The sequence below is a fragment of the Falco rusticolus genome, chromosome 5 (genome assembly GCF_015220075.1).
Source record: "Falco rusticolus isolate bFalRus1 chromosome 5, bFalRus1.pri, whole genome shotgun sequence".
Lineage (NCBI taxonomy): Eukaryota > Metazoa > Chordata > Aves > Falconiformes > Falconidae > Falco > Falco rusticolus.
Window position 1 is genome coordinate 32,832,996 of NC_051191.1, and position 12,423 is coordinate 32,845,418.

The 12,423-nt window shown below is 42.4% G+C and overlaps 2 protein-coding genes across 6 annotated transcripts in view; both read left to right on the forward strand.

The window, feature by feature from the left end:
- Positions 1–292: 292 nt before the first annotated feature.
- Positions 293–8,827, forward strand: CCDC107 (coiled-coil domain containing 107). Its single transcript, XM_037390065.1, has 6 exons — positions 293–540; positions 3,399–3,604; positions 4,891–4,957; positions 6,239–6,329; positions 7,430–7,539; positions 8,161–8,827. The coding sequence occupies exons 1-6, from the start codon at positions 372–374 to the stop codon at positions 8,430–8,432; spliced, it is 915 nt and encodes a 304-aa protein (XP_037245962.1). The 5' UTR covers positions 293–371; the 3' UTR covers positions 8,433–8,827.
- A 1,164-nt stretch (positions 8,828–9,991) lies between these two features.
- Positions 9,992–12,423, forward strand: part of CAPS2 (calcyphosine 2) — a 33,385-nt gene continuing 30,953 nt past the window's right edge. For 3 of the 5 annotated variants that reach the window (XM_037390151.1, XM_037390155.1, XM_037390154.1), the window contains exons 1-2: positions 10,589–10,929; positions 11,548–11,654. In XM_037390151.1, the coding sequence (XP_037246048.1) occupies positions 11,577–11,654 (78 nt within the window). In that variant the 5' untranslated portion in view covers positions 10,589–10,929; positions 11,548–11,576. The other 2 variants (XM_037390152.1, XM_037390153.1) reach the window with 2 other exon arrangements.

The following is a 12,423-nucleotide window of genomic DNA, read 5'->3' on the forward strand; positions in this document are numbered from 1 at the left end:
GCCTCTGGCAGGGCCCTGGCGCCACCCACGCAGCTCCAGGCCTGTCCCCAGCGGGCTGGCTGGCCTCTGGTGCGAGGCTGCTGCAGGCACACGCCGTGCTCGGCCAGGGTCATGCCCACGGTGCCTGGCAAGGCAGGGGCGGCCCAGCTGCAGCCCCCAGCACCGACACGGCCAGGGCCGCGGCCCGGGGCCTCGCATGAGGGGCCGCCGCCGCCCACCCCGTGGCCCTTCCAGAACCTTCCCGGCCGGGGCTCGGCCCGCCGGGCGGGGGAGCGGCGCAGCCGCCGGGCGGCGCTGTGCGGGCGGGCGGGGCTCGGCAGCCGCGCTGGGCGCCGCTCCTTGGCGCAGGACGGCGGTTGGGCGGCAGGGCCATGGTGCTGTCGGCGCCGCAGCAGGTGCTGGTCTCGGTGGTGCTGGTGCTCTGCGTCTTCGTCGTCATGCCCAGGATGTTCGGGGCGGGAGGAGGCGGGCGAGCCGGCCGCACTCCGCGGGGCGCCAAGGCCGGCCCCGGCCATTACGATCTCCGTCAGCACCGCAGAGGTAGGAGCCGTGGCGGTGCCCGAGCCCGCGCTGCGGTCGGGGTTCCGTGCTCGGGGCCGGCTCGGGGGGAGCCCCCGGGCACGGGAAGGGCCGGGCACGGGCTCGCCTCCCACCGGCGGCGGCGGCGGAACGCGGCCCGTGACGGGGGGGCCTCGGCACACGGCTCCGGGCCGGCGCCCACCGCCTCCCGTAGCCATCCATCCCCTCAGCCCGTTTATTTTACGCTTTTTTTTTGTTCTTTACTGTTATGATTTTTGTCTGTGTTGTCTTAAGAAAATAATTTCTAAATACAGGTTGAGCCCCTGGTGTTGGAAGCGTACCTTACCGGGGCAGTGTAACGAATAATGCCTGCAGGGGCACGGTTAGGTACTGTGAACCTCTGCAGGGATGAGGAGCCGAGAGGTGTCGGAGGAGAAAGCTCACTGCGCATGCTGGAGTTACAGTAGGGAAGCCCGGCGCTACTGTTAGTAAACAATGGCACGGGATCGTATGAGATTTCTCAGGCAGCCTTTTTGAAAAAATGCAGCATGCTTGCTTGGAAAAGATACCGCTGAATGGGTTAGAGAGCTTACTGCTTGTTAAGGCTTGAGTGGTATACATGTATGTTAAGCTGTGTCAGCATACCTCAGCTGAGGGTTTAGCTCAAGGTCCAAAGGTCCACTTCAGTTTTGGAAGATAACAGAATGCGTGTATTCTTGATGTAGCTCTGTGATTCATTGATGATGCCTTCCAAGGCATTGTAAACCGAGAGAGAGAGAGAGAGTTGCTGTAATCCTTCAAGTTCTGCCTGTGCTTTTCCCTGGGAGGCAGACAAAGTGAGGCTTGAGTTGCTACCGTGTTCTTCCCAGCTGCTAGTCTGTTTTGCTTGATTACTTTTAATTTATGTGGTAGCTATCATTCCCTGTAGATCAAATTCCTTTAAAACCAGACCTTAAAAAAAGCAGCACTTCAGATGCCTCTGATTCTACTGGTATATTGGCCCAGCACTGCGTAAAATAAGTTTCAGGCAAATTTACATGCTGTTCTCCTCTTTGGCCAGTATCTTTTCAGTTTCCTCTGTGGGATAAACTTGGTGCAGGACACTGGACTCCATTCGGATTCAGCATTCCTCCTCGGTGCCAGGAAGGTGGTGGTTCCTTTGATCACATTCTTACTTGTATGACTTGTGGGAATTTTTTCATCTGTGATATTAGGTGTTTTAGTAAGTCTTCTCATTACCATTAAAAACAAATAGAACTACAAGTAAGGAAAGAACAGTGAGTGCAAACTTAAAACTAGTAATCAGTGGGAAGCATTCTGAAAGGAGGAAAACTGTATGTAAGATAAGGTGTGATTAGTTAGACTAGCTAGTGCACTTTTATTAAGTCTAAACCTGCTTGTGTTGAAAGGAGAATGTCAGCCTGAACTTGCGTTAAATGATTAAGATAGCCTGAGTTCTGGTTGTATCAGGTAGGACGTTCAATTTTTTATGTAACTGTCCAGTTCTGTTTTGAGTTCCAGTGAGTAAGCATAGAGGTGAAAGGCCTGCTCAAATGTGCATGTTGTGAACTGGTCAGTTACACATGGAAGAACTTGCAGTTATGTCTGGCACAATTTGGCAGCAGAGCTGATAGTAAACGTTGCTACAGTCAGAGTCTGAAGTCATCCCTAGAAGTCCGGAAAACTTTTTTGGCTAACTCATGTTGGACAATTCTAAAACACTGTTCGAGATCTCTTATCACAAAGTATCAGCTTAGGTTAGTAGAATTAGATTCCTTTTTCTCTTGTATTTGGAAGAAGTTGTAGCCAAGCATTTGTTTCACTAGGGGTTGTAACATAGGTTAATTTTTTTCTTTACCTGATGGTGGCTGTCTCTTGCACACTTACATTACAGTAAATTCTTGAAATGTCAGTGTTTCAGTATTAATTGATAAGGAGTGATTTGCATAATGGTCTTCTATAGAATGTGAATCTTGTTTTACCCATACTCATTCTGATAAATTATGACGAACTAAATGTTCAAAGGGTTTTTTAAGTATTAAGTGTAGTCAGTCAGTTGCGAGACATCAGTGTGAAACTTCACAACCCCCCAGTCACCCTGTCTGTCTCTGCAAGCATATGCATACTTCAGCTGTTAGCACTGTTCCTCATCTGCATGTCCCATGAACCCCAGATTTAACTACCAAATAATCCAAGTCAAGCAATGACACTGGCTGGCAAATTGCATGCGAAAATGCTTCAGACTTCCAAGGTTGCATCTCTTGCTATTGTGTGTAATCTTTTCCTGCTAAATACTTGATTTGCAGAGTTACAGCACTTCTAAGCCTGTGGGAAATGCATGTAACACGGAATTTACTGTCAAAATAGTGAAAGCAGCAACACAGCATGCGTATTTCAACAAAAACTTTTTTTCCAGGTCTAGACAATTCAGTTTGTACTTAACTCCTTTCTTCGTTACACAGGAAAAATATTAATGTGTAACTGTTCTCAGCATTATCAATAATTTCTCTGAGTATGCTTTAATTTCAAGATTCATGATGTTTCTTGTTACATCTACCTTTCTGTAGTTTGCTGTGGGTTTGCCAATGTTGCTGCAAAGGAAGAAGCTTGAAACTTGTATCTTAAGAAAACATAGAAACTTGGTTTGAGAGTCTTTGCTACCTAGATTTAACTTTGCGTTCAATTCATGAAAGGGTGATTTTTAATTTTATTTTTTTAAAAACTTTATTTGGAGGCAGGGCTGCCCACACCATCTTATAAGAGTGATGAACAAAGATGATCACACAAGAAAAAAACAATTTAATTCCAGTTGTGAAACTAATTGCAGTCTTAATTTCCTTTCTTACTTTGGCTTCCTTCTCTCCATGTAATTCTTTAAGGTAGCCCTCGGACAGTTCATCAAGTTCACCTGAATCCAGAACAGTCTGACAGTAACACTTACCAGAGTATTCAGCAGATGAGAAATGCAATGGAGAAAGAGATCAAGAGTGAGAGAACAAGAGGAAACGGCAGAGAGTTAGTATTCACCCTCATGCCATTGTATGCTCTTGGAGTGGGAGTGTTTGCAGCATACAAATTTCTTAAGGTAAGCCACATGAAAATGATTATATTATGGAAATTAGAAGGAAATGTAACTGGGTTTTGTTTTGGGTTTTTTTGTGCCCCACCCCAATTCTGAGCCCAAGTATGTGGTTTTCCAAAAGCCATTTTTTGCCTGATTTGACTTTGAGTGTGAGCTCCAAAGTTAAAATTTCAGTATATCTGATTCTTCCTTATGAAGGCTTCTGACATAACCCTTTTTTGGACACTTAAGGAAGTGTCTAAGAATCTTATACTCACCCCCCCCCCCCAACCACCCCCACCCCCACCCTCAAGTAAGAATCTGAGAACCTGAACAGTGCTGTTACCTGAGGCTGTAACTTAGTCTCATCAATATTTCACTTATTTTTGTTCTTCAGAATGAGACTGAATATGGAAAGGAGGTGGATGATTCCTGCAGGATAATAGTCTTAGATAAGCAATTAGTTAGAGTAGTGAGTATACTCAACTTTTTATTTGGACTGTTCATTTAGTCATGCAGCTGCAACGTAGACTTTTATCCATGAAATGTGATACCTCTTCAGCCATTAGTAATTTAAAAAAGGAGGACACATAACCAGTTGGGTTTGGGTTTTTTTTTTAAATCAGTCTTGATATGTATTATTTATAGCAAGAGATATTACAACACTTAACAATGCTGATAGTGCAGCTGGAATATTTTTGCTTGCCTTCAGGGAAAAAAAACACCTTAAACCCAAACAGGACTGGAAACAGCATCTTCATATTCGTAGTCAGTTTCATATCATCTATATGTGAGGAAAAATACCACAGCTTAGCAAAATGAACATAGAGGCTGAACAGTTTGGTTTTAAAAATAAATTTAATTAGGTTGTAAATAGGATTTAAACATCATAAAACCAGTATTTCGGGTGTTGTAACTCTTTACACTTGCGCTTGTGGGATTGAAATGTAAATATTTTTATAATAGCATCTTTATTACTTTAAGAAAGAAGTTTTACCTCCTAGGTAATGGTAGGAGACTGGATCCAATAACCTAGAAGGTTCTTCGCATTAAATTCTGAAAACTGGAGTTGAAACAGCAACCACTTTTTTTTTAAAAAAACTTTTTACAGCTTTTATCAGTCATATGGTCATTGCTTAAGATCAGAAGTATTAGTTTAAGATAGGAAGAAGGCATGGCAGGAGAAAATGTTAAATTAATGGAGTGCATTTTTGTGGTTGCTGTTTACTTTCAGTAAATGTCTAAATGCATTTTTATTTTTAATACGCAAATAGTGGTGAAGTATTTTAACACAATTGTATTTATTAAAGATGAAGTCACATGAAGAAAGCCTTTCCAAAAAGGAAAAAAGTACAGAAGACAAGGCAAAGGAAACAGGTAAGATAGATGTCCATTCAGAGTGCATATGTTCACCAAAAATGTGTATTTCCTGCTGGAAGAAACCTACATTTTCATTGATGCAGTCCAGCTGGATGAGAGCGTGTAATGTAAGAACCTACAAAATACCCTACCTTGTTATTCTGTGTGTTTGAAACATTTAGAAGTTTGTTTGAAAACTCTGGATGGTAATAATTCTTTTAAACAGCTGTAGTAATACAGTGTGATACTCTGCCTTTTAATGTCTGATGTTTCTCTCACTTAAGACATGTTTAGTTTTCTTCAGTAGAATAGGATGTTTAAATAGGATATAATAATCTTTAGCCTAATAGGATATTTAAAAAGGACATAATGATCTGCTTTAGAATTGAACTGTATTGATAGTGGAACAGGGTGGATAAATGATTATAGAGACTGTTAAATTTCTAGGCCAAATTTGAGACTTGTCAAAACCATTAAATATTTATAGAAGAGACAGAATGAATGATAATGTCTTTTTCTTCATGATACAAAGTACTGTCTAATTCAGTCTGTTCTGCATGTGCCAAGAAGTGGGCTTTCCTTTTGAATAAAGAGTTATGGCACATTAGAGTTAAGCTGTTTTTCATACTTTTTTTGCCCCTTGTGTAGACACATTTTTAGTTAGTTAAACAACTAGTTAGCAGCCTCTTTTGGTGTCTCTGCACACCAGATCTGTAATCAGGTTCAGCAATGATTTGATATGTTGCCTACTCACCATCCTTCCTTGTTGCACTCTTTCTTTGAAGTTTCATAGTATTTTAGGAGGAGTTATTCCTCTCAGCTTTAGTGCATTAAGTGTTGAATATATTTGTGAGGTGTGACTGGGCAAATTCATGACAGTATATTAAATATAAATATGCTACTTATAGCTCAAGAAGTCTTGGAACTGCATAGTTTTTGAGGCTGAAAAGGTAAGAGCCACGTTCTTGCTCAGTGTCTACCAAGGTGTGATCTGTGTGGACACTGTTGGAGTGAGGTTATTGGACGAGAACGGTGTCTGGTCACACATAGTAAGGCTTCTGTTCTTATCCTTACCACTCCCTTTTCATACTCTAGAATTATGGAGGAAAAAACCTTCCTGTTTCTGAATCTGTCCAACCAAAACTTTAATACTCTTTTGGTATTGTAAATACTTCTTTTAATTTTTTTTTTACAATGTTCTGTCTTTCCTGCCTGCCTTCTCCCCTTCTCTGTTCCTCCCTGTGCCTCCTTCTGGTTTTTATTTCCTTTCTCTTTGGGTTTTTTTTTTTTTTTTTTTAGAGCATCAGCTTTTAGAACTGGAGCAGCATCTAGCACAGACAGAGAAAATGTTAAATTCTTTATTGACTCAGTTGGATCCACTGTCAAACTGGTGAGTGGTCATAAAACATCTCAGTATTGTTTTTCTTTAAAATTAAGTTCTCTAAAAATAGAGTTCTTAAAGTGTTCCTTATATATAGGTAAGGAACAGTGTTTAGGAACCTTCTTCAGTTACTGTTTCTGTAGCTTTTTGCAGATAACCTCTTTGCAATTTGTAATCTTTTCAATAGACACCTCCTGTCTCTTGTTTACCAAACATAAGTGCAAAAGCTGAGACTTGCCATCACATTACTGTGACTTAACAAGTTAAACTTGAATATTGGTCAAGGAGGCTAATACTGAATACTTAAGCTCAGTAGCATTTGAAAGGCATTGTGGGAATTAGATCATAGTAGAAAGTTTCTTTTGATATGATTAAAGACAAAACTAGTTATCAAGGTATAGCTGCTTATTTTTGTGTTTTGAAATTAACCTATTAAGTGATTGTGTGTGCTTCAGGGAAATAAAACTTCCCTGTTGTAGTGTAACGAGGCAGTAAGTAATATAACCTCCTTGTAGTTTTAAAGTTCTTTTCTTAAGAAGCTAGGGCCTTACTCACCTACTAGAAATAAAAATATCCATGCAGTCCATTTTTGTAGACTGAGGTCCTTCATGAAGCCTAGTTTAAAACATACAGAATTTCAGGATTGTTCCTTTAGTGTACTTCTGAACTTAATGTGTACTGAAACTATTAAGTAGCAAGTTCACTGACCAATTTGCCTAACAAATTTCTAGTAGCAATGGGGAGGAGTGAGAGTAAACATAATTGAAAAAAATGAGAAAAGCCTCTAAACTGTGAAGTTCTGTATTAGGTATTGTTGTACTAAAAATAAAATTACTTTGGATAATTTTTTCTTTTAGTAGTCATTACTCAGCTTTGGCTGTTGGGGCTCCACTGTTAGAATTCAGTGACTAGATTATTCAGCAGGTGTATGTGATGGGCTCCGCACTTCTCAAGAGACAGTTCTCAAAGAAAAGCTTGGCCTAAATGTGTTACTAACTTAACTATGGTATCTCTCCACGGAAGGAAATAACTGCAGTCTCGTGCATTATTGTCAAGCGCTCACTTTCAAGGTAATCTTTCAGCTGTTGACATCTGTCTTTTTCTCCTAGTGTTAATGCTTTAGCTTGTGAGCAGAAAGATGAAATAATGACACAGCTCCAATCAATTAGACGCCTGATGAAAGAAAGTGGATTGGATAAATCTGAAAACAAGATGAAAGGTACTTTGATTTCCTGCAGGACAGATAACTAAATAGTTTATATTTAAAAAAAATATAAACAGGTCTTACTATAATAATGTTCAGCTCTCGCATCTTAGGTAATGTGTGTGGAATTAATTTCATTCTGGTGGACTACCATTCTTCCTGTTTGAGGTGTATCTAATTTTAGAATTTTGATAGGTCTTTTTTTTTTTTTTTTTTTTTTATAGAATTAAGTTCTGAAAGACGTTGAACTGGGATAGACCACACAGTCACATTCTGCTTTGTTAAAATGGGCTTCTTGAATGTGACTTCCTAAGCAGTCTGTTAGTATTGGACTAACTTTAGTCTGAGGATTCCCAGGTGGGGAGTTCTGAGGCTGTGGGTAATGCTTGCATGGCATAATAAACAGCAATATGTATATTAGTTTCAACTGGAGACTTCGAAGAGGTGCATAGTAGTCCAAGAAAGATCTTAAATGTTAAGAATGGTTCACTAGAAATTCGGGGAATTTTGCATTAGTTGAGTCTTAATGAAAGAGAGAAAACAATAAATATTCTACTTCTGAACTGACCCTAAAATTTGGAGCCTTTCTGGTAATTTAAATGTTAATTTTAATATTTTTTTTGTGTGAATTATAAGATTTCAGCCACATTTGTAATGAGAAACTTGAAGATCTCATTCAGTCATTTGCTGAACATTCTCAAGAGAAAGAAATGGATGACAGAGATGACAGTAATGATTTGCTTGAAGATGTTGATAGTGATTACAAAATAGAAGAGCATGAATTAAGTGATGAACGTGAAGTACATCAGTTTGAGCCAGATGTGATAGAAGATGAGCAAGAAATTATGAACAAAGATGCTGTTGAATCGGAAGAGATGGGATTGAGGAGACGTAATAGACATGAATGAAAACTGCATATGTAAAACTTTCAAAAGTTTATGAATTATTTTTTTTATAATGTTTTATGCACTTTAAACTGTTTTGAATGAAATTATGTGCACTGCTGTATGCTTTATAAAGAGGGGTGTGATACTGCCTGTGCTCCTATTTATGATGGTTCAGTAACTTCAGTGGCAGCAGAATTTTACTCAGGATGTTTACATATTTTTTCCTATTTATTTTTTTCCTATAAAAATATTTCTGTACTCTGTATATGATGCACTATAACTATATCTGATGCTTCACTGAAATATTAGAATATATTGTAATTGAGACTATAAAAGTTTGATAAATGTAATTAGTAAGCATGGTGCCACTTGAACTTTACCTTCCTTGAGTTCATTAAAGAGCATGCACTGATGAATTTGTGGAAGATTTTTCTCTAGGGAATTACAAGCAATATGGGTTAAGTCTTAGAGATGCATTCATAGTCAGGTTTCTTTATTTAGAGAGAGGAATTTAACCACAGATAGTATTTTGAAAAACTATAATGTCTGAGTTTGCCATCTCCTCAAGAATGATGTATAGTTTTGTATGCTAGTTTAAACCTTAATGCATTACACTGAATCACTTAATTTCTTTCATTGCCTGCCACTGGTTACACTCAGCAGCTGCCTAAAAATTGATTGATACCGATTAGTAGTATATCCTTTTTCATATTTATTTTAACAAAATAGCATCTGGCCTTTTGATTCATGGTAACACGCTTTCCAACATTGGTATTGACAGCCGTATTGCTATGTATCATTCACGAACCCAGGGCCTTGGAGGTTTTTTTTTTTTTGAAACATTACACCAACTTGAGAGTGGCTTTTTTGGGTCAGTGTTGAGGAGAGCATTATTGTCCTTTTCCAGAATCACTTTTTGTCCATACCTTTATTTTCTACTAAATTTTTGTTCACTTAATGCACATGCCAATGGAACTGGCACCCTTTAATGACAGAAATTACAGTAGAGGTAGATCTGACAGTAAAATGCTGTTAAATTTCCTGTTTTATTTAATTTTTGCTTTTAAGTAGGCCAGTTATAATGTCTGAACTCTTTGTCATCTTCATTCTTACAGGAAAATAACACGTGGGTTTGTTTTTATGGAGGAAATGTACTGTAGTTAAAGGGACCAAACCTGTTACCGTGTCTGGAGTGGAATTGTTGGTTCTTGTGTAGAAACAGGGCATGTCTTTGGTTCTGAAAAGAGATCTCGCAGGCTGAGCAGTAGCAGCATGCATAAATACACCCTTGGCATCAGTGTATTGGTAGTTTCGCAGTAAGTGAGGTTTTGCCTAGCTTTGGGAAACTGATTGACCCAAGAACCGGGGTTTCTCAAGAGGTGACAGATTCTTCCCCCAGACTGACCAGAACCGGTACTGGGACACCGATTATTTTTTAGAAGTAACTGACTGGAACCGTTGAAAAAAGCCCTAACTGCATGACCTCCTAGCTAACTGGTAAGTCTAATGTAAGTTAGTTTCAGTTCACCTTACAGGCTCCGCTGCGCGGGCGCGCCAGCACGGGGGCGGGGGGCAGCTGGGCCGCGTGCGGTCACCGCGCGGTGCCTCTCGCCTCCCGCAGTCTTTGCGTGCTGGTGCTGCCTTGGTCCACAAAAGCGACCTCGGGGTAAGTATTTCCGTGCTCCTGGCCCAGCGCTACAAGCATTCCCCGTGAGCCCTTTTGCTGCCGTTTTGAAGTCCCTGATTTCAGCCGCCCCAGCGTGTTGAGGCCGCGGACCAGCGCAGCGCCCAGGTGCCCCGCTGTCCCCGCGGGCGGCTGCGGGGCCCGCACGGCGCCGGCGGCCGGGGCACGGCTGGCAGGCCGGGGGGGCGCAGCCGCACCGCGGGCAGGGCGTTTCCTCAGGAGCGGTGGGCAGGTCGCTCCCCCTCGCAGTCGAGACGGGAACCTGCGAACCTCGCGGCTCGGGCTGGCCCCTCCGCGCTGCTGTACCCGGCAAGGTCCCCCCGGCGGCGGCCCGCCGGCAGGCGGAGGGCGGGGCGGTACCGCGGGGCGCAGGCGCGGGGGGCGGGCGGTGGGAGCGGTTACTATGGGGACGCGTAGGGGTGGGCCCTTCCCGGCGGCCCTGCGCGGCCCGGCGGTGAGACCGGCCCGGCGGTGAGACCGCTCGCGGTGAGACCTCCCCCGGGGAGACCCCTCCGGCGCCTGCCCTGCCCCGCGCTGCCAGGGCCTCGGGCCCTGCCCCAGTGCGCTCCCGGGAAAACCTATCGTTTCCGTGGAGCTGCCTGAGCCCAGAATGTTTATTTTGCCTCTTAACAGTGTTGTTTGTGGTAAAGTTATTTCGGCATGTTAACCGTTAAATACAACGATGCTCTCTTCCCCCTCTGCCTTCGGCTGGGAGAGTGCTGCGCTTCATAAGAGAGAGCCTTGAGGGGGTGCGGGGACAGGGGCGCCTCGTGTGACGCCCTGAGAAGGGGACACGGCTGGCGGCCACCCGGGCCTCGGCTGCGATTCTGCTTGGTAAGGGAGAGGGTACTTGGGAGTTAAAACCGGCGCGGTGGGTAGAAATGCGTTCAGCTTTTGTGGATGGTGGTTTGAAGGTGGAGTGTCTGACTTCTGGGAATGAAATGCTAGGCTTTGGGTTCAAAACTGGCAGGGTGGAAGGGGAAGGCAGCAGAGCCGGAGAGTAGCGTACTGGTAAAATGTTGCCCTGGAGCCTTCAGAGGCTGGCTGTGCACCAGGAGGGCCCTTTCGTGTTCCTGAAGATACCTGATCCCAGGGCATGGTGCAACTGCGAGCCAGGCGGCAGCTCTAAGTGAAGAGTAAAAAAGGTTTGGTGTTGTCAAGGGATGGCAACTTAGTAATACTGCTATGAGAAGGCACTGAGAAGCATTAAGAGAGAGAGGGAGTTAAACTTGAGGCAAAGATGTAAATTTGAACGGGAATCTGGTTAAGCATTAGTAAGGAAAGACTGAAATTAAGAGGTGGTGAAGAAGGGAAGCCAGTAACACGTCATAGCTTGCTGAAGTCAATACCCTAATTATTGGTGATAGACATGCCCTAATGCAATAATGGTTTTTTTTGCAGAGTACTTGTATGGAAAATGCGTGATTTTCTCAGTAGCCTTTTCTCTTCCAGTTTATTCTGAATGCTGTCATTGAATTTGCATGGATTTGGAAGTTAAAGGAGTCACTGCATCCCCTAGAAGGCAGGCTCAGCTGTCATCAAGGGGGAAGAAATGTCAGGTATGTTAACAGAAGGCTTGTGGTTGTTTTCCTTCCTTACTTTGACATTTTAACAAACATTTCAATTTTACTTCAGGAGGTTCTTAGTTTGAGGTTATAATTCCTTCTGTAGAGAACAAAACTTTTAGAGAACTTATTTTTGTCAGAAAGTGATAGTTTAGTATGACAGCTTCTCAGATGAAGGTGAGAATTTTCAATAAAAGCAGCTGCCTTAACTGATATTCTGGGTACTTAACTGGGATGTGGAGAACTTTGGAATGAACTAGTGCTTGCAATTAAGAGCAACAGAGGCTTCGAACCTGTATGATGTGCTGTTTCAGGCTGTGGGTAAAACAGGTAACAAGTGTGTCTATGTTTCTGTTTTGCAAGACAGCAATAAAGCAACCCCCAAAACATAATTTCAAAAGACATGATTTCTGGTTGGTTTGTAAAATCAATCTTGTTGCTCTGCATTCAGCATGAAGGGGAATTTCGTTTCCCAGGTGTTCCTAGTAGTCTACATATTGAGATAATGTAGGTGTGCAACCCTCACAAGATCACTGTAGCAGAAACTTTTCAGGCTAACTTTTGAAAGCCTGGTCGCTACAAGTATGATCTTGGATTCTGAGGGCCATTGTTTTTATTATAGCTGAGGTAGATATTAATATTGTTAATAACAGTTGATTTTCCTCACAGATACTGTGTACTTTATGAAGTAAAGTTAATTGGTAATCTTCCCTCGTCCCCCAAGTACCCATTTAACTTCCTTTTTTGTTGAATGACCCCATTA

What these genes read in the sequence shown, in the direction of transcription:
- CCDC107 (XM_037390065.1), top strand. Translation starts at nt 372, where the DNA reads ATGGTGCTGTCGGCGCCGCAGCAGGTGCTGGTCTCGGTGGTGCTGGTG. An exon ending in CAGCATACAAATTTCTTAAG is followed by an intron (nt 3,605 to 4,890) that starts GTAAGCCACATG and finishes TATTTATTAAAG; the next exon opens with ATGAAGTCACATGAAGAAAG. An exon ending in TTGGATCCACTGTCAAACTG is followed by an intron (nt 6,330 to 7,429) that starts GTGAGTGGTCAT and finishes TTTTTCTCCTAG; the next exon opens with TGTTAATGCTTTAGCTTGTG.